This window comes from Lepidochelys kempii, chromosome 6 (assembly GCF_965140265.1).
Source record: "Lepidochelys kempii isolate rLepKem1 chromosome 6, rLepKem1.hap2, whole genome shotgun sequence".
Lineage (NCBI taxonomy): Eukaryota > Metazoa > Chordata > Testudines > Cheloniidae > Lepidochelys > Lepidochelys kempii.
This window is the reverse complement of record NC_133261.1, coordinates 39,376,279-39,398,411: the sequence shown is the minus strand read 5'-3', so window position 1 is coordinate 39,398,411 and position 22,133 is coordinate 39,376,279. Positions and strand designations below refer to the sequence as shown.

Here is a 22,133-nt window from a genome sequence, read left to right as displayed (position 1 = left end):
TGAGGGGGGCAGTCAGGGGGCAGGAATTGGGAAGGAACGGATAGGGCGCAGGGGCCAGGCTGTTTGGGGATGCACAGCCTTCCCTACCCGGCCCTCCATACAGTTTCACACCCTGATGTGGCCCTCAGGCCAACAATTTGCCCAATTTGCCCTGTGCTAACTCCTGAGCATCCATGCTGCCAATTCACAAAATAAGCAGCTTCACAGTTCACTTGGATCACTGGAAAATATCAGGAAAAATAAACTCACTACAACTGAGGAGACAGTCTCCTCTTTCCTCCTCCTTCCTCCAGCAATTTATCTTAACTCAAATATTCAAAATATAGAGAAGATTAACATACATTTCAAGACATGCATATAAAATGCAAATATACTGTCAAACAATCTAGAAATAAAACTTTCTAGTGCCAATATGAATTATGCTCGAAAGCACTCAAAATTCAAGTTTAATATCTTAAAACATTTTAAATCCTATTTTCATTTCACATCAAGAAATAAATTCCATTATTTAACTCTCAAATTGTTCAACAATTACTTTGTGCACATTCTTCAATTTTAGGACACCTCTCTGTAGGGCAAAGGCTATTTGGTGGCTTTGCAGCAGTCCAAAGTATATTCTTATTCCCCTGAAGGTCAGAACAAGAGACCAGCAACCCAGAATTGCTTATTTAAGGAAGATGATCTGGGATTAAGTTTGAAAACACAGATACCAACTGGCTGTTCTGTTTGATCGAAAAGTATAAAGTGCAGTGTGTCCACTCTCCCATTAAAATCTGCACAGCCTTCAAACTTAAAATCAGAACACCACAACATCTCTAGTTTAATGGAAGAGAAGTAGCTGCACTAGGTTTTGCTCGTTATTTCAGACAGACACTTTACCCCGACTTTTGGGATGATTTTAACTTTTAAAATAGGTTTTGGGAACATTAGTCTGTATCATTTGCTTTTTCTAGGTTACTTTCATTTAGTGTCACTCAATTATTCACAGGATATTTTATATAACATCAATGTTAATTTAATACTGTTTTTATTTTACATTGCTTTACCCACTGCATGTTTATCTTGCTCTTTACTAATTGTTTTCATTAACTTTCAGGTTTTGCACCTCACCATTCATTTATGATTGCATGCACACGCTCTAGTGCACCTTCATCCAGAATGAGCATGGGTGGGAGGAGGGAATAGAAGAACAGAGAGCTCGATTTTTAGTTGAAAAAAGAAATGGGGGAGGAAATCATCAGTTCAAAGCCTCCAAACCAAAATAAAACATTTTTGACCAATGAAAGTGCTTCCATCTAGGTACATATATTAGTTGTGCTGATGCCTAGGTACTATGGATATGAACCTATAAGATTCTTGTTCAAATGTGATGGTCTTCTAGTGAAGAACTGTATTAGCATCCACAATGCTGGCCACAACTGACCAGGATAAATAGTTTTCAGCATCCTGTCTGCGAACTCAACTCTTTATAATACCATTCAAACATTATGAAATCATCTAGTGAAGACCAGCCCAAGGTGAGTTGTAGGTGCTCAGCACCAACCAGTATAAAATAATTCTACTTCTGTTGATGGTAAATGAGGTTTAGATACCATTTAATAAAAATGTTTGGAGTTCCTTAGATAAACTCAATAAAAAAAGTGCAAATTATTATAATTACTTTTATCGCCTCTCCGGCTTAGAGGTGCTTTTTCAGAGTGAATCTTACCAAGTTTACAAAGTGCTACATCACGTACTTAAGATACATGTACTCCACAAATGTATCCTTGCTGTAGAAGACATTCTACGGGTAAAAACCATATATTTCTGCTTTAGCAACATCTTTCACACTATCTGAAAACCACTTGGTAGCTCTGGAAGAAGACAAGAAACTTTGCATAACTTTTTCCATCAGTGCTGAAGACTGAGTTAGGTTATGACATAACTTAGAGAACAAACATGGAAACTGGTTGTTTCTTCTGCTGCAGTCTGAGTGTATGTAATCACATTAGTGAGAACAAAAAGGCCCAGACACATACTAAACAAAGAAACCGTGTCAGAAGAGACACGGGGCAATTAAAGTTATTTAGTTTTAACTGCACTTTCCGACTTTTGGTTCAAGAGCCTTATTACTGCTATATAATACAGCCCTTGAAAGAGACCAACCAAGGTTCGTTGATAAACATGGAGCTTGTTCTTTGTTCCTGGATTTATGTACTTTGTATGAAATGAGTAAACAAGCATATGTCTGCTGTCTCAAAGATTGCTCTGAGCTGCTTCTCAGACATTTTCTTGTTTTGGAAAAAGACTGGGATTGTAATAGAAGAGTGACGCCTGATCTTTTTCCAGGCCCCGTCCCTAGAAGCAAGACTGTACTTTAAATATTATTGTTGCTAGCAGATTTCAGGATGGTTTTCCCTAAATAATGTGGTTGTGGATTTATTTTTGTCTGAAAACTATATTAAAGCTCAGCTGAGGCATTCACCCACATCACTTATTTAATCCATGTTAGAAAACAGTTTTTAGACTCAGATTTAATTTTTTTATTTGTTTGGACTAGACTGAACAGGCATGTATTGAGCCAAGTCATTTATACAGGCCAATGATAGTGGCACTCACAGTGGGGGTTGTGGGTGTGGATTGTAGGATGACCTTACGTTTTGGGCTATTTGATTTTACATGTCTGGGAGCCCCAAAATGATAGACTACCGACCTTCCCTTAGGGTAAGGGGATTTAAAACTTGGGCTCCCTTTGGTCTTTTTTTAAAATCAAAATTGGGGTTAAGTTTATTCCCACACCCCTTCTCCCTCTTAACATGGGGGACAGGAGAATTTCCCTTCCCCTGGTATTTTCACCCCCCATAAGCCCTTGATTGAACATATTCATCAGCAATTTCTGCAGCCTCCAAAACCATGCAAGGCTTTTTGTCACAGATGGCTGCCTTCACCTCACGTATAACCGCCCATAACAATTGCTTCTGGGCTATCAGTTCAAAGAGTTTTTTATAATCGCCTTCAGTCTCTGCCCCCATTATCCATTTTCTTGTAAAATTTACACATTTTATGCAGATATTCAACAAGTGATATTGTCAAACATCTTAATATTTCTATATTGCAACTGACAGGAATCAGATGTAATCAAACCTTTTCAAAAGATTTTCTTATACATCTTAGCATCACCCTCCTCCATATCATTAAAAACTTCTCTGGCTTTCCTGATTAATCTGGTCAAGAGAACAGGCATTCACTTATCCTCTGTGATCTTGTAGATACCATAACATCTCTCAAAAGGTAGACAGGAACTCTTCCACACAGTCCATCTCTTTGTAAGTCAGGCAGATTCTCTCCTACTCCCTGGTGCCGGAGGGGAGGAGGGGGAAGCTATTCATTGGCTGAGAATGCACCAGTATTTTCAGTTTCAATGTGTGAGCTCTCTTGTTGTTCCATGAGTCTCCGGTAGGCTCTCTTCAATCTGTTTGTTGGCTTTGACTGCTGCCATGTTCCATGTGTCTTCAGTGTGATCTCTCCTCAGCCTCCTCGGCTTCTCTGGTATCCCTGATCAGCAGCTCTGCCATCATTCTCTCTTGCTCGTGTTACTTCCTGGGCTGCCAGGTACTGCAATTGGGCCTGTTCCCCTGCAGCGTCTGGGGAAGCAGGGCCCTCGGACCCCGGTCAAAGCTTATGAGCCAAGCTCTCAGTTCCTAATCTGAGGCTTTAATGGGCTATTCCCCTATTTTTACATAACTTTCCAAGGCCTTTTGTGTCAAGACTATGATATGACTGAGATTCACTCATTATGACTAATCTTTAACTCTTAAAAACTCTCAATATTAAATTTAAACTTTTAACAGCGCTGGCATTATGATCTAAAAGCCCAAATGACCTGAGGCATGTGAATCCTGCAAACACTACACCAATTGTCACACTGTCTGGAGTGATTCATGATTATGCATGCCAACCTCAGGGTGGAGTATTAAAAAGCAGAGCAGACACCCCAAATTGGTGGTATGTTCTATAATGAGAATTCACCAACCCAGTAACAAATGTGACCTCCTAAAGCACTTATCATGGAGTCACAGACAGTCGCCTTGGGCATTCCAGTCTATCTTGCCACCCAGACATACTGGACTTAGTGACAGTTGGTTGCAATACACCACAGATCACAAAAGATTCAGGGGTCTTCCAGTCCCAACAGACCAGTCATTTACCCCGGGTCAATTTGTATATCAGACCCCACACCAAAGACAATACTTGTAGCCAAATCCTACAGTAAAACTAACTATGGATTTGTTAACTTGGAAAAAAAATGAGCGCGTTATTTACAAGTTAAAGCAGACAAACATATATACACAAATGAGTTACAGTCTGTGGTTCCAAAAGCTTGAGAGTTGTAGCAATCTGTCAGCACTGAATGTCTTTTAGGGCTAACTGATGCCAAGAAGCAGGGGATCTCTTGCTTATGTTTAGGAATCTTTGCCACTCCCAGAGTCCAGAGAGCATAAAAATCCAGTTGCTCCTTATCAGGAATTTTTATGTGCCCTCACCCGCAAATAAAAGCTTATGGACAAGTTCATGTGCAGACCTCTCCTTCCTGGAGGGAGTTAGGAATGCAGTCAGTCAAAGTCTCTGTTCTTTAATGCTCCACAATGTATCCTTTGCCTTCAAAGGGCCATCCTGTCTACAGGACGAGCATTTTACCTTAATCAATGCTGCTTCTACTGTTTGGTGAGCTACACAATTACATAGGTTTACAATGCAAACATGCAATATAACTTTATACCATGGACTACAGAGATAAGTGAGATTAATACATGCAGCTTCCTACAAGCATTTCATGAAGTCTAAATACAAAACAGAGTTATAAATCCCGTACTCATCTTAACTATGCTAACACATAGGGGAACTACGTTGTTTTTCATCGTGAATTTGTCAGTCTTCAGCTGAGGCCTCAAGCTTGGGCAAAGACTGGTACCTGGTCTGCCAGCATCACAATAATCACGCATTGTCCTACTCTCACAGATCACAGTATGGAGCCATTTTTTACTATCAAAATGGGGGAAAGCCATTTTGATACATTGTTTCAGCAAGCATAGCTTCTCCCCCCTCATATGAAAAGGACATCATTATTTTTAAAAAAAATTATGAAGTTATGCTGCTGCCTAATATTTTAAAAACTGCTTTATCCATATTACACCTTACCACACCGGGGCAAAAAATCTGATAGGTGAAATGATCTTTGAAAACACACACACCTACCTTATTCATGGTGTACACAAAAATCTTAGACAGTTATAGTGAAGCTACCAGTTTGATTTTTTTTTTTAAATAGGTGGTCCAACTGGATCACAAAGAAACATTACTTATTTTAATTAAACTTCCATTACCCAGTCTTAAGTAAATAGATTCAGTTCTTTTAAATCCTTAAATGACTGATAGGAGGCAAGTTACACAAAGACTACTTGCCTTTTTGTCTTCAGGGCTTAGTTGGTTCATTAGCATATTGACATTCTCAGTGTTCCAAATCCAAGAATTACTTGTAAAGTATTCTATTAACATCATGGCCTTGTGAAGACGGGTTATAGTTTTCATCATCCTATTGCCCAAGGAAAGGGATTTACAGGTTACAATAGCAAAAAAACATGTCCAAAACCAACATACCCATGCCATCCAAACCACCAATCTCAATTTCCCCATAACACAATGCATTAATACCAACACAGCAACTCCCGAATCACCCAGCACACCAAGCATGACTACCTTTAACAGATAAATAGAATATTCCTGCACATTTTATATTTTTATTTTAAAACGTACCAGAAAGCCAATCTTTGCCAGCTGTTGCAATCCGAAATTTTGCTTCAGCAACCTAAAATAGTGTTCTAATGGTTCTACCTTTCAAAGTATTTAGAAAAGAAATATAACAAAAGACGACAGATATTAGAAGAGCATCTTCCTACTAGCTTTTCTTGAAATTCTAAAACACTAACAGGTTGAAAAGACTTATTATTCATAATAAAAATATCTATTCTTATGCATAATAATTTAACTCGATGGAAAGTATTTACAGCCAAATTCTATGGTGTGGCTGATGGGGGGCTAGAAGGGGAAGAGAAGAGAGAAGAGAAGGAATGTGTATGCAAAGAAGGTATAAAAGATCATATTTGCACTTCCCTAAATCTACTGGTAGTTCGAGTTCAGGGGAACTGGCTCAAGTTAGAGCAGCCCTACTACGGCTAGAAATAGCCTCAAGTAGCAGAGGATTGACATAGCAAATGGATGGCCTGGCCCTGCTGCCATTCTTTGTCTCCACTTTGTTGGCCACAGGATAGGGAGTGGTTCAAGGTCTCTATGGCATGGAGCATCCCCCTTGCAGAGGGGCGATCCCTTCCTAGGTGGCAATGCCTACAGAGCAGTGCAAAGCAGCCACTCCGGAGAATATCGCCCCAAATATGCAGAAATATTCCATCATCCTTTATTGCCCAACTTAAGCCACTCTGTAAAATATAACATTAGGAGTACAGTGGGATTCAATTATAAGAATCAATCTGGGCAAATTCCTTGTTGACCAGAACATCTGAACATGGATCCATGAAACAGTGAGTTTTCCCCAGAATGGAAGTGTGCATAATAAGCAAGTTCTCCATCTTGCCAGGACGGCGAATTCTGCTTGGTATTGTAATGCCAAGGCTAGTCAGTCAAGTTATATATGGTTCCAAATGACACTTGTACAACCCAACATCCTTTACCTTACTAGCCCACAAAAGGACCCATTTCTTTCCTGCTTTTGCAGACTCCAAATAAATCATTTCCAGTCCGGTCCTTATAACTGAATACACTGATCAGTGTAAACAAGGGGATGGAGAGGAACAAGAAACAAAACCCACCACCAATATGAAACTGCTTTTGGACCATAACATTTGCTTCAGAAAGTTGAATGATCATTCACAGTGAGCAACAAAGGTCACTTACAGATAACTCTTCTTTGAGAGTTGCCTCTGAGCATTCATACTTGTAGGTGGGATATGGCGCTCCTTGATGTTGAGTCAGGGAATCTCAACCAAAGCAAACTCCATTGAACTATGTGAATGCACCCTTTAGTGAGGTCAATGGCCAACATCAATGTATAAGGGAGTTCAGCCATTACCCCCCTACCCTTACCCCCACCCTCAGTTCTTTCTCCTGGACCATGGAGCCCCAAAATGTGAAGAGAATTCTGAGACAGGAGGGAATGTGGGCAAGAAGCATGAATGCACAGAAGAGATTTAAAGAACAGTTACTCGTCAGTAACTTTCCTCAAGGACCTCTGTGCATTCCCACTTGTGGGAAAATCATGAACTTCCTTGTCTACAGGAGCTAAGATCTTTGTGCTCAGATTTTTTTTTCATGCCCTCGGAATGAAGTGCTAGGAGAAAAAGGAAAAATCCTCCATTGGAACTGGATACATCTGTAGTCTCTGCAGGAGACTACTGGCAACGAGAAGGGTGTCAGCAAGCTATCTACCTGAACTGAGTAGGCACTTTCAGATAGCGAGAAAAAAATCCACCCTTAAGTTTTGGCTGAAAGATATCAAACAGGTAATCCAGGTTTTGCACAGGAACCTCAGCACGTCCTGCTCAGTGGCTTGTGGAACTGGTGGGGAAACCATTGAAGGGCAAGTGTTTTCATCTGCTGATGTCCCATTAATAGGGAAGTCATTGTCATCATCCTGTCTGAAGCTGAAGTGGCAATTCCAGTAAGGATAACTAAGCAGGTACTGGAACTGGTGGATTTATCAGCGAGGCTGGAGTTCAAAGTGAAGCTACTGGTTGCACAGGTGCCACTGCCAGTAGAAGTGAAAGTTGTGGTGGTGGAAGCATAGTCATTGGGACCAGGTACAGAGACCATGCTGATGCCATGTTTGTACGGTGAGACAGTCTGACAAGCCATATCAAACTAAACTCTTAGGGCTCCCTAAGGCACCCCACAGGGAATTCCCCCAGCTGGAGGAACTCACAGTTATTCAAACGAGGTGGTGTGGTGTGGAGATCCTGATAAAGTTCCTCTTCTGGCTCATTGTCAAAGGGAGTGGCCTCGCCCAAACCAATCAAATAGTGTACGATGTCTGATTCTCAGTGAATGAATGAGCAAGCAGAACTTGGCTTAATGCCTTAGGCTGCTCTGACCATTCCACAACTGCAAATGGGAAAGGGCTCTTCTTTCTTCTGACAAGAGACCATCTAATTTTAGTTTAAGATAAACTAAACAGGGAGTTAATATCTGCTAAGCAGAGGTAGCAAGGTTCCTAATGCTCCTTGTTGCAGAAGAGAAGGAACTGAGGTAGATAGGGAATACCCTTCCTTATGTACAATAAGATGTCAGCAGATGACATCACCACTAGTGCACTAGTGCAGCTCCAATGGACAAGGCTTTGGTAGAGAATGTAATTCAACTTCAGGGGGTACCATCCCCCACCCCCAAGTGGGAATTCTGAGGAGACTCAAAGAGCATCAGTTCCACTGTGAAGACATTAACCTGAAGTTTTCTTTAAAATACATATTTTAGATTGTTGCAAAGACAATTGTTAGACATATGTAAATAAACACATACAAATAAGGCAATAGAACAATATGATCAGATAATACTGCATCACACTTTCTCCCAGCAACCATAAAATGATCAGAGGTTTTCAATATATTTCTTTATCTTAAAGAACTAAATGCCAGCCATGGTTAATGAGGCACATAGAGAATGTGCCAATAATTTGTAGTGGTTAGCCAGTGCTACTCATCCCACACTTCCATGAGCATAAAATTAAGTAAAAGAAAAAAGAGAGAACATATTAAATATGAACAAGGATTTTAAAACAGTTAACTAAGCAATTCAAATATGTACGTCATCAAAAGTACAACTTTCATTCAAAGCTCCCCTGCTTTATTAAAGTTTTGCAAAAAAAACATTTCTAGAAAACGTCTCCACGTTACAAATAGTTCTATTGAAAAATAAGAGCTGGTGCCTTCATTAACTCACAGCTCTGCTGATGTATAAGCCTTTCGATAATCTTTTATTGCTATTGCTCTTAACTCTGTGGGTTTTTGCACATGTATTCTAGGTACAGAATTAGTTACTGAGAAAAATCTGCCACCTTAAATAGGACATAATCTTTGCAGTTTCTTCATATAAGGCATGGAATGAAAGTGCAGGAGAGAATTTGTAATAAAATAAACATTTATATCCCCCAAACAGAATAATCTCAAGCAATTTTTTAAAGCCATTATCTGGCTGCTTTTCTTCTAGATACTTAATTCACTGCTTCTATGGGTTTCATTAAGCAGAATGCTGGTAGGTCCTTGGCCACAAACACCGCTATGTAGTTCATCAAACACCTGGAATGTTATGATCATGACTGGAGAACATATCTGTAAGGTTTTAGTGTGCTGTGGAAGGTAGTCATATAGAGGGGCATATATTCATGCCTAAGTACACAAAGAGTTGCATCAAAGGAACCCATAGAAACCTCATACAAAGGAAAGGCAGATACATGGCACATTCCAGCACCACATATATCTGTCTCTTCTTTCCTTCATGGGTGCTCAGTATCTGAGTAGTAGGGAAGGGTGCAGCTGGGCAATATGCTATGTTTTATGCTATTTAAGAAATTGGGATTGTGTACAAGCTAAATATGCTGTACTTCACTGGAACTCCAAGATAAGTTGTGGATGCTAGAAGTGGCAATAATTCCCTCTTAGTGGCTTTTATACAATACAGAATGTGTATGCATGCACAGATGGGATGGATGTCAAAAGGTAGACAGCTAAGACATCACTTTAGGTCAAAAGCATGGGGATGGAGATTGGGATTCAATACTCTGGTCACACGAAGGCTTGAGCATCACAAAATGCCTTTTAAAAAACAAACACAGACACAAACACACAAAAACCAAAGGAGACAAGTACCAGGGACATGCGATAACAGTTTTAAATGCAAAGCAGTAAGGCCAGCTACAGTGGAGGAGTTGGAATACATCTTACAACCTTCCAGGTCATAGATATTGTGCTCTCTCCTTTAAGCCAGTTGGTATACAATAATGATTTCACCAGGACTCTTGTAACATTAGCCGTAATGCTAACTGTTGTGCCATTTGACAGCATGTTTTAAGGTTCAGTTAGGAAGATGACACCAAGAGAACAGACCTGGAGGTGACTGAGGACAGACCTGAATAATCATAGCATTAGTTTCTTTAAAATTGTTTTCTTAAAGCATCCAGTAAGCTTTTAAATGTCTTCTTAAATTATGTCCATATGGCTAAAAATTCCAATACAAGTGTACAACATTTATGCATCAGCTGAAATCCTACACATCTTTCCAACAACTTTGCAGTCTTCACAGATGCATCAGGCTTGAAAGGGAAAGTTTTCATGCCCAATAGAAAAATACACTTCCATTTTCTGAGTAAATGTACCCTTCATTCACTCATGGTTTATAATAAAACAACAACGTGCGGAGTGTTTTACAGGCAAGTTGAAATAATCTCTACTCTAGATAACCTGGATTTGAAATAAGATCACAAAATATTTTTACCCCTGGCTACACATTTATCACTTCATTTTTTTATCACAACTACTTCAAACAGCTTTTGGATAGATCTCTAAATTCATGACTGCATATCTTCCATCTTTCCACAGGGGTCCTGAGATGCTTTAATGAATTAGTGTTTCTAAGTGTAAGTTTGAAATCCTCAGATAAAAGGTGCTGAATTATTATTTGTAAGGCAGTAATGCCTAGAGGACAGGGCATTATTGTGCACTGTACAAACATACAAGTAAGGTAAGTGCAAAGCATTGTTCAGGGTTGGGTTTAAATACAAGTGGTCAGATTTCTTCACACATAGCCCATTTGAGCTAAGGATGTGCTGCCAATAGCACTGCCAAGGACTATTATTATACCATTTATCAAAAAGCACAACATTCGTATAATTATAAAAATCAGATCAGTCTCACATCAATTTCTAAAAGAAAAGAAGAACATAGGAACAGCCATATTGGATCAGTCCATCAAGCCCAGTATCCTGTTTTCCAACAGTGGCCAATGCCAGGTAATCAAGAACAGGTAATCAAGTGATCCATCCCCTATTGCCCATTCCCAGCTTCAGACAAACAAAGGCTAGGGACACCATCCTTGCCCATCCTGGCTAATAGCCATTGATGGACCTATCCTCCATTAACTTATCTAGTTCTTTTTTGAACCCTGTCATAGTCTTGGCCTTCACAACATCCTCTGACAAGGAGTTCCACAGGTTCACTGTGTGTTGTGTGGAAAAAATACTTCCTTTTGTTTGTTTTAAACCTGCTGCCTATTAATTTCATTTGGTGACCCCTAGTTCTTGTATTATGTGGAGTTAACACTTATTTACTTTCTCAAACCAGTCATGATTTTATAGACCTATAGATACAAGCCCTACAGTAATACTGTTTGCAAGTATTAAACCCCCCATCCCTACTTCTTCCTGAAGTTTTTGTAGGACACTGTAACCTAGGTTAACCTAAGAGTTTTAAATTGCTTCTTTTAATTTTTCTAACGTTTCCCCCAAGTGCAGAAATTCTGATAAACAAAAAAAGACACCTCAAGAATAAAAATGTAAATGAAGCATGTCAGAAAACATGATTTGATCATGTAAAGCAAGACTAAGAATTTGGAAAGAATTCTGTGAACACACAGCTCCTCCTGTTACTTTGATGAACAGTCTATAGGGAATTTCATACAACTTGTCTGAACTGTAGAAGTAACCTCAAAAAAGTTCTTCTACTTCTGTTAAGATTTCCCTTCTCCTTTGGCAGTATCATACATCAATTACATGAGAAAGCATTGTGGAATAAAAGTTATAGTGGATTTCTCATTTACCGTATGTCATTATTTCCATATTAGATACCGCAGTTGAACACACACTTCTGAAAATCATTTTAAGTGTGTTAATACTCCAAGACACAGCAGAGAAATAGCACGCAAAGGACAATGACAAACAACACACTATTGGGAAGTATTTACAGGGAGAACAATATTGATGTCAGTTTCACTGTACACATTTCACTGTACAGATTTCACCATGTTTGGAAGACTCTGGGCTACTCTAACTTGTGTCATCTAGTAATGGAAGCCAAAGGCTAGCCAGATGGAGTGGAAAGTTATTAAATGTATACATCATTAATTACTATAAGAAATTATTATGTCTTTTGGTAGCACGTAGGAGGCTAGAGCCCCACTGTGTTATGCTTTGTACAAGCAAAAAAAAAAAAAAGAGATGGTTCATGCCCTGAACATATTACAATCTAAGAAATGTCATTGCATGTTGATATGTGCAAACGGGAGTGTTCTCTTCACCTTTTGCCGATACCTTTTATTGAGACAATTTAAAGGTCAAGCAGATCTGGCACATGTTAAATAAATCTTAAAATATTCCTACTGGCCCATTAAGAGTTTTTTTTTTATGCACTGATGACAAATCTGTTTTTTCCCCGTAATAAGACCTAGATTCTGGGATAGTGAATGACTGTCATTTATTATATACGCTATTTCAACTATGCACTATGATGGCAAGGTAGTTGGAAAATAATTATTTCCAAAAACAGGCTTACCATATAAATGCAGCAGAGAAGTCTAGAGGATTGTGCTGCTTTTGAAGTTTGGAACAATGGAAAGGAAGTAGTACTTAGACCTCACTCTGTGTAATTTAGTTTTATTATTTAGCTAAAAATTATACCATTTTCCCACTTCAAAAAAGTTAACCCGATAAAGAAATTAAATATTATAAACTGAATGGAATGTTGAGATAATACAAGTAATTAATTAACTGGAAAAGTCCTGCATATAGGAAACAAAACTGCATCATCCACAACAAAAATATAAAAATTGTGTGGTATGTTCATGGAATTTCTTTTCTCCACATTCAGCTTATAATAGCAATAACGACCTCAGAGCAAGACATTTCTTAGGGCTTAGTGACTGACTAGCGTTACCAACCTGAGGCACAGCTCAAAGTCAACTCTTCCCAGACAGTCATTAATCCCCTCGGAACACCCAGCCAGTTGATTGCTATTGCTTATATTAGTAGATCTAAGGTAAAGCTCATGCGATTATCATCTCCACCACCTTTTAGCACTGTCCTCCTTACCACGGTTTCTGACCTGTCAACCTGAGAACAACATCGTGCAATAATGCAGGTAGTATATGGCTGACCGCAGTCCAATACTGATGCAAAAGGGGGTTGGAACGGATATTAACATTGGGGCGCCTTAGTGCTTGTTCTAAAGGATTCATCTTGAAACTCAAATTTAGGTAATACTCTGTAGGAAAAATAAGGATCAAAATATTTTGAATATTTATTATTCCGAGACAGCCTGTAGTTAGGTCTTGAATTCAAGTTATCCTGACATCACAATGATTATTCAGATCCCAGAACAAAATAAAAATACACAAACAATGCATTCTCATTACTGGTAGGGGGTGAAAAAGTCTTGAATTCAAGGATCTCCTCTTATTTAGAGAGATGACTCAACCTTAATAAGCAAGCAAAATCTGGAAAATAATTCAATATTAATATGCATTTTCATGTAAACATGTGTTTGTTTAAACATCAGAGGAACAGGTAAGACAGAGCTAGCCACCATTACCTTGGGCTTCTTCCAGTAATCCTGAGGTAGATATCATACAGGAATGCTGGGGCCTTATGGCTTACAGCAATCCAGTAATGATATAAAAGGTGATTGGAGGTTAGATTTACATTGGGCCGTCTGAAGGCCTGTTCGAGAGGATTCCTCTTGAAAGTGGAAATTACATGGTATTCTGAGGAAGAAAAGTTGTGTAATAGGTTTGATAATAACCATGTAAAATGTAATGGTTTTCAAAGTACATTACAGTACAGTACTTACTTTTATTAATGTTATTTCAAATACAAAAAACTTTCCTAACATCTGACACCCCCCATTAGCTAAGAGAAAATTATGGAACTGTTCAACTTGAATTGCTATTGGACTGCCACTCTTTGTCACAAGAGGTACTTCATATACCCACAACTCTATTGTTTGTTTTTAATACTGTATGTCACTGTAGCTTCTCTCTTTCTGTTCCTCTTTTCTACTTAAGAAAAAAACTATTCAATCTTCTGGTTGTAAATAAATAGCTTTGCATGCTATATATTTAACAATAATCCTAATCCTCAAATGTTATAATACAAATTATTTTAACTTTCCTTTTAATCAGATCATAGGCATTTCTAAACATTTGATCTGCATTTCAAAAAGACATTTTACCATATGATTCACTTCTTAAACATTTAAAGAAAAAACTTGTTTTAGGGTTTTATTCTGCATTTCTTGCACATCCAACACTCACTGAGGTCAACAGAACTTTAGCTGTGAAAGACATACAGGACTGGGCCCTTAAGTAGTTACATGCACATTTACTGCAGCTTTCTAAACATCTCCCATATTTTTCACATTGGTTTCTTGGAGACAATGTGTTCTTACCACAAAGTAAGTTGTGATTTAAGTAAAAACCAGTAGTTCGCCAACCAATTTGCTTGCAAGATTAAATGGTTGAAATGTTTTTATTTATTTATATATGCACACTCAGTTTCATCTCTGTGTGTGTGTGTGTGTGTGTGTGTGTGTGTGTGTGTGTGTGTGTAACTGCATAAATAAGAAAAAACCTAGTACAAAGAAAATCTTTAGAACTAGCTACAGGGCAGTCTGTGAAATGAAATATATAAATATTTGGAATAAACATATTCCAAACCTATTAAAACTTCTGATCAAAGATAAGAGAACATATGCATTAAAATGTTAGAAATCTTACATTTTCATGTAACATCATATGTCTGCAATATTTTAACATTAGAAACAGATTAGACTAATTCAAAATAGCTTAAGAGTTGAAAATAGGTGGCCAAATTTAAGGATTATTTTTCTGTATTTGATACCTCATGTAACTACTTAAAGGTAAAAACAACAACTAAATCAATCTGACTACTCTAACGCAAAGTTGCCATCATACCTCTCAAGTGTGCTGCTCTGTACAAAATCGATCTCACTTTTGGGCTATTGTTCTATTATTTGTTACTTGTATTACCGTAGTACTTATGAGTCATGGACCAGGAACCCACTGTGGTAGGCACTGTACAAACACAGAACAAGAAGTTCTAGATGCGTTTAGCATAACTGCCACTAAACCCAGCAGTGAATATCGTGTCAACATCACAGAGTCTCTACTGCTCCCTGTGATCAGTTCTTTACTCGCTCTACCCATGAACTGCAGGCAGATTAGGTTGTGGGAACTATTAGGAAAGCTGTAGGACTCCCACATTTTAGGTTAAGGGGGGACTGGGAAGAGCTACTACCAGAAAAATAACAGTGAATGGAGGGGGAAGAAACAGGTAACAGAGGATAAAATTAAAAAGTGATGGCACACATTGCAAAGTTGAGAGGTATGACAGCTGAATTTCTGATTATAAAAATCCTAACATTTTAAAATCAGTGCTCTCAAGTCCTTACGGAGAAGTTACTAAAGTTGATACAAGGGCTTTATAGAAATACACATTATCTAGTGGCCATATTTTGGACCTTTTATTATTCAATAAAAAATTTTCTATTAAAGTTTACAGAGAACATATATAGCAAGAACACAGCATACCAACTTCACCCCAGTGGAAAGGATTGGTGCCACCTGTTGTGCAATTGTACACCATGATGTTTCTTGGTCTGAAAAAAGCATCACATATAATTAATTAAAAATAAATTAAAATTTGGTACACAATAGCCCAAACCAGAACCATTTATCCAAATCACTCTTGTCCCCTGAATTCTGGAGTTTGGATAAAGTTGGGGACCAATCTAACTACCTTAATTTTATCTCCATACTTCAAGCATTTTTCTTCCCAACAGCTGTAGTAATAATTCCTCCCTCTCTCACGAAACAAATATTTAAGCTTCAACTCTATATTTTATCATTTAAACTGACAACCATAAGGATCAGGAAGGAATTTCCCCCTCATTTGCCAGTATTGCACAACTGACTAAACACATCATCAGACACTGGCCATTTGCCCGATGGGCTAATATGATGAATACTAAATTCCATAATAGTGTGGGAAAAGCAAACTATAGACTAGCAGTTAAATAGATGGTTAGCTTTATAGAAACATCGAACAACCACTTTTGGGGCTAATTAAAAATGAACTGCATTGTCACCTGCTATACCTATTAACTCCAGAATACCAAGCTGCAGCCAGTGTTGTGTTGACAACTACATCTACTGGAACCAGATCTGCAACTGCACTGTTGGAGGCTCTCATTGTTCGAAGAATTCCTTTTCCTGCCTTAAATAACAAAAACAGAAGACACACCAATAAAACATTTCAAGTAATGTGTTTCCTTTCAAAGACAGTTGTATTAAAATGTTTACTTACCGCAATAAAAAGACCACTTGGCCCATTAAAGTTATCAATCCATCCCTATTGTGTAAAAAAAAAAAACCAAAAGCAATTTCAGTAGAAGTTTACTGAGTCTAACATATAGTTCGCATTTGACAAAAATATACTGTTACAATTTAAGGAGACAACATTTTACTTCCCCACTCCTACTTTTGTTTCAAATATAAAAGGTGCTTTCAGTTTGCCTACCTGTGACAGAGCATTGAATTAACAGCTACTACAACTCCAGCAGAAGAGCCACACAATTTAACTAGCTCCTCAAAATGAGCTCCTGTGTATTCATTTCTTACCAAATAAATGGTGGGACTGAGAAGTAGATAAACAATTTTGCTGTCCCTTATTAGATTTCCCGCCATTTTCTCTCAATTTTTAATGCCTACATTCAGTACCAAAAGGAAGGACAACTCTGATTTTGGTGATCTGTAAAGCAACTCATCTTGACACAGATTTGCTCCTGTTTAGGAAAACTGCCCCAAAATTAGTCAAAAGAGGACTATCCCAGATTGGGAGAAACTTCAGATAGCATTCAGCTGCTAAAGCAACCCCTAAAACACTCCCTTTCCTATGGCTGTCATGTAGGGGGGCTACAAACAGGGGGTGCCCCAGGGCATCTCTGTGCCCTGTTAATCTCCAGTTTCCGTTGCGAGTTGAAGAGGAAATGGGTCCATAAAAGCATCTCCAGGATCAGGAAGCACAAATGTGGCAAAGAAAAAAAAAAAAATTCCAGGTTTTAGTCTTGCGTGTTTTAGTCTCTTAGAAGACATAGGAACTAATTGATGAGAGAAACTGTAGTTTTTTTATAGATACACAGAAGGTCACTGAAGTCAAAACTACTTTCCTCAAGGCTACACCATTTAGTTTCCTAAAAGTTTTGGATGAACAGTTAAGTGTGTAAAATAGACGTGTATTAGTGAAAAATATCACTTTAGGAGAGCATTATATTCACTCCAGTAGCTCTAACTAAACATACTCTTCCTGTGTTTTAACAAAAATACTTCTTAAATCACTTGATAGGCCCATACAAATCCAGAAGTAAGAGTAATTTATCCTTTAAATCTATGGCTTTCTTACACAAAAACTACACACAAAAGCTGTCAACCATATGAGGCAGGTTTATAACTCAGTTTGCTATCCACAAGTGACTAAGTTTCAACTCTGATTTCTATGGACTTCTGAACTAGATCCCTAGCAATATAGGCTATCAAGGATGCATGCATAGGTTACAGGTCAAGAAACATATGGATTGTAGAATATTGAATGGGAGGCTAAAAAAGACTTACAGGGAAAGGCTCCTTCCAGCTGGCACCAACAATTGACGGCCGTATAATGGCTATATTTAATTTTGCACCTTCCTGCTGCACAACATATTCTGCTAAGGCTTTTGTATATGTGTAAGTATTGGGCCTGTCTCCTATCAGTTTTGGAGTAATGTCCTTCACTAGACCATCATCCATCCACCTAAAGAATCAAAACAACAAAGACTTATTACTGTACAATTCACTTAAAGGAGTACATAAGTCTGAAAGAAAGCAGAGAAATTAAAAACAAGCTTATCAAGAAAAATGCTTATGACTGCCTCATTAATTTCAAAGCAACAATCATAAGAAATTGAAGCTGTATAGTTCCACCAGAAGCAATGTAGACAAAGAATGGCATAAACACAGTAAGGCAAGGAATTCTGCTGTAGTGTTTATTGGTAAGTTTTACAAGTTGTATTAGGCAAAGCTTTGGAAGTAATTAAATACTACCACTTCAAAGCTCTGTAACAGCCCTAGTGACCAATACCAGATCATCAATGAATTTTAAAACCCAATAGCCTGATTTTCAGAAATGCTTAGCACCAACTTCCACTAAAGCTAACAAGTGTAGCACTTCAGAAAAATCAGTCCTCAGATAAATCAGAACTTTTGACACTGGTATGCAAGCACCTATACGTAGGTTGTACAATAGTAACGTTCTGCAGATAATTTACACCAAGCTCAGTTCTACAATCTGTACAACTCCCTCAGATTTCACTTATGAGAAACAGTTTCCTTAATTAAGAAGCCAAAGCCTGATCTCATTAGAAGCAAAAATTAACAGAGTTGAACAATACCAGTACTTAGCCCTTAATGCTCACTCTGTTTAATAAACAGCTCTCTCAGACTGGAGGTAAGTAAAGTGTGGAAGAACTGTACTGAAAGAAGAGTTTGATGTCAATTTCAGGAGACTAAGGGCTGGTATATATTAGAAATCTTGCACCAATAAGGCTAAATTGATTTAAAACCCACTACACTTAGATTTTTTAAAAAAAAATCACTTATCCCAAAGCAACATGGGTACAAACATAATTTAAATCTGCAAGTGTATCTAAAAATAAGGGCTTGCACTGGTGTAAGTTATTTAGTTATTCTGGTTAAAGTTTTCATTTACAGACCAACCCCATTATGTTTAGAAACATAGCAATGTGCTCTAGAAATTAAAGTTTATTTTATGAATTGAGCTAAAAATCTGAAGGATTATTTTTGAAGGAGGAAGAATTTACAGGAATTTTTATTAAATGGCACTATAAAGAGAAGAAAATGGATACAAATTGAACTCAGATCAATAAAAGACTTCTCAAAAGCAACCGATCACTGCACAAAAAAACCCACAACTGAATGTACTGCATACCACCACATTTCCAGAAGTTTATAATTCAATTGCAACACAAAGATTGATAGGCCAAAATAAAGTAATATCCAGTAAAACCCCAGAACTGCTTGAAAATTTGGTTTAAACTAAAAGCAAAACATACTTTTTAATACGTATCAATTCACAATTCACTCTCCCCCATTTTTCTGTAGTGCTTTAATTCATACCATATTTAAAAGAAGTAGTAAGGGGAGTAGAGTGTATATTTGATACACTATTAGAGGACTTGGTCCATTAGTTATGGCTAATGATGAGACTGCCATCTTCAAGATTTTATATTGCCACTTATTTTTCTGCCTACCCCCTTTCTCATTTACATTTTGTGCTACATGCCAGCTATATATGTTAAGTCATTTCCCAATTTTCTTGGCTCTTCCAAGATGATGTTAAACATATTTGGAGAAACTAACAGTGAGCAAGGTGAAAAACCCTCCTATAGGTATAGGGTCAAACTGGGAAAAGTCACATTAGGTGGTGTGTAATGAAGGCTTGTCTGCACACAGAAGTATTAGCAGTTTAACTTAAATCAATTTTTTTTTAAAAGTAAAAATTTTAAGAAGTCACACCTTTATTTAAACCAGTGAAATTGTGTGCGTGTAGACCAGGCTGACAGCTTGCTTATACCTACTTAGATCACCTTACAAGGGAGCCTAAAATGGTGTAAGTTACATACTAAACATCTAGAAGGTGAAAACTGAAAGAGACCACTTCTTGCACCTTGTCTAGACTTGCTGCATATATTAGTATCTATTAAAAACAAGTTTTAACGCCTTTAAAAATCAGCTAGTATTGGAAAAACCAGGGGAGACCATAACCAGCTAACATGTTTTTAAAAAGGTATTAAACTGTTTATCCCAGGTTTTTCATAGATTTTGAGCCAGAGAAGGGACCACTGTATAAAAAAAGCCACAACACATTTTAAACAGCACTTAAAACATTGAACACTCTCTTTACATTAGGAAAATAGGTGTTTAAGGCCTTGTCTGTACACACTCCTCTTGCTTTACCCTTCTCTTCTGGCTCCTTAGTATTAGTTACAATTTAGGTCCCCTTACATTTAGTGAACCAAATCCAGATATGATGTGCAAGGGTGTATGTAATTCACACTTTGGTAGGTTGGCCTGGATCTACAGAGGGTTAAAAAAAGTAAAGCAATCTAAAGGGAACCTAATTTGAAGCATTTTACATGTTTTTCAAGGTGCAGGTCAGAAAGTTACAGTGACTACAACTTAGTTTAGCCCATAAAGAGCCCTTCCCATGCTTTCATATCGCAGTCCTCTCCAGCTCTTGTCTTTGCAGAGAGCACTGAAAAGGTAGCAATCCTGCCACTCTTGAGCCCAAATTCTGCCTTGCCACGTACACATGCAAACCCCCAATATATTTAATGAGAGCTGCACACACTTCAGGTGAATTTCATCCTTATTTTCTAACCCTTTACTTCATCCGAATGCCTCCTGTTTTTTAAACTTAACCTAGTCCTGAAGATTCTTGCACTTTTAATAGCATCCTGCAAAAATGTAAAACCACCCTTCCTTCATGGGAGGGACCTGGAGAGAAAACCACAAGTAACACTTCTAAGGGAAATTATGGTAGCACAGGCTTGATAACAGGTAGTTCACAGCCCCATCCCCTGCTTACAGATGTTTTGGATGGATGTTTCTAGGCACCAGGTCACAGAACAATGGCTGCCAATTTTTTTTGGTCCATTTTCTGTCCATCTTATTTGTTTAGCACCTATTTAGGTTTTTTGTTTTTTTAAAGACCCAACCTTTATACCGTTTCCTATGTTGTTTTGTGGCCCCACTTCTGTTTCCCACTCACTAGTAGGCCACACACTGTTTGAACCAGGACTGCCTCAGTGAGGCTGTTGTGTTCTTGTAGTCACTGAGGGCTGCAGGTTCCCTGGTTGCTGCCTTCACTTGCAGCCCAATTTACATGAACTACTCCTGTACCTACATTAGCACCTGCTGTAGATTCAAGCAGCCACCCACACCCACTAGAGCACATTTGCAGTGTGCATGCACAGGAGAGCATGTTGCACTGTCAGTCAAATGACCCCATATCCTTTTCTCTTTTTCAATGCCCCCCAGTGCTTTTCTCCACATTCCCAAGTGTTTGTCCTTCAGCTGAATTCTGCAGACAATTAGCCAAGTTTTCAGATAGTGTTTATATGCAGAAGCAGACCAGCAGAAATTACACCGAGTCGTCCTCTTCCAACAATACCCAAGTAATCAGTAAAGGAATTGGTTTCTGGATCTGCATTTCTGAAAAACATGATCCATTTTCAACCAATATATAACTCCCATAACTAGTTATAGATTTATAAGTGTGCTGTTAACTAAGTATCTTGTTCTGGGTGCCAAACAAAGAAAGGAATACATTATTCTCTGACATACCTATCTATAGTTCCTGTTGATTGTGTTCTAACATTATCTGAGGATCACATATGAATGTGCTATAAAGCCCAAATGGTAATCTGATCTAATCCCTTTGATGTGAGTATTCCAGATATTTTCCAGAAGAGTCACACATCAAAAAAGGCCAGAGATTGTGGGACACTTGTGCTGGCTTAGTATCATCAAGTTGTTAGGTTCCAACAAAACCAGGGGTTGTGGCAGTTGGTGGAATGTAACACACTTCATTGTAACATACATTTCTATTGTATTTCACACAAAGTTTTTATTTACATAGTCCCAATATCTAAAACATCAAGAGGATGCTGAATTACTTCCACACTTAAATAGCTGTCATGCTGAGAGGTACTTATCTCTAAGCTTCTGAGTACCAGTCTGAGGAACATTGGAATAACTCCCCTTTATACAGAGTGACACATGGCAGCAGGATTACCTAACACTAACATTAAAAATGAAGAAAGTTATTTATTAGAACATGTACCAAATGCACACAGTATTCATTTTGATATGCATTTCTACACAGGGTGAAAGAATTTAAAACTAAAGTGATGTAAGTCACCAATTTTAATTATGATTTAAATCAGGAAGTAGAAAACCTTGATTTAAAT

At 38.0% G+C, this 22,133-nt stretch overlaps 1 protein-coding gene across 5 annotated transcripts in view; it reads right to left on the bottom strand.

Moving 5' to 3' along the window:
• FAR1 (fatty acyl-CoA reductase 1) overlaps positions 1-22,133 on the bottom strand; it is a 66,990-nt gene that overhangs the window by 5,160 nt on the left and 39,697 nt on the right. For 3 of the 5 annotated variants that reach the window (XM_073347685.1, XM_073347684.1, XM_073347688.1), the window contains exons 5-10: positions 17,719-17,896; positions 16,415-16,459; positions 16,197-16,324; positions 15,640-15,707; positions 13,623-13,794; positions 5,443-5,572 (exon numbers count right to left, since the gene is read on the bottom strand). In XM_073347685.1, the coding sequence (XP_073203786.1) occupies positions 5,443-5,572; positions 13,623-13,794; positions 15,640-15,707; positions 16,197-16,324; positions 16,415-16,459; positions 17,719-17,896 (721 nt within the window). The remainder of the gene's footprint in view (positions 1-5,442; positions 5,573-13,622; positions 13,795-15,639; positions 15,708-16,196; positions 16,325-16,414; positions 16,460-17,718; positions 17,897-22,133) is intronic. The other 2 variants (XM_073347686.1, XM_073347687.1) reach the window with 2 other exon arrangements.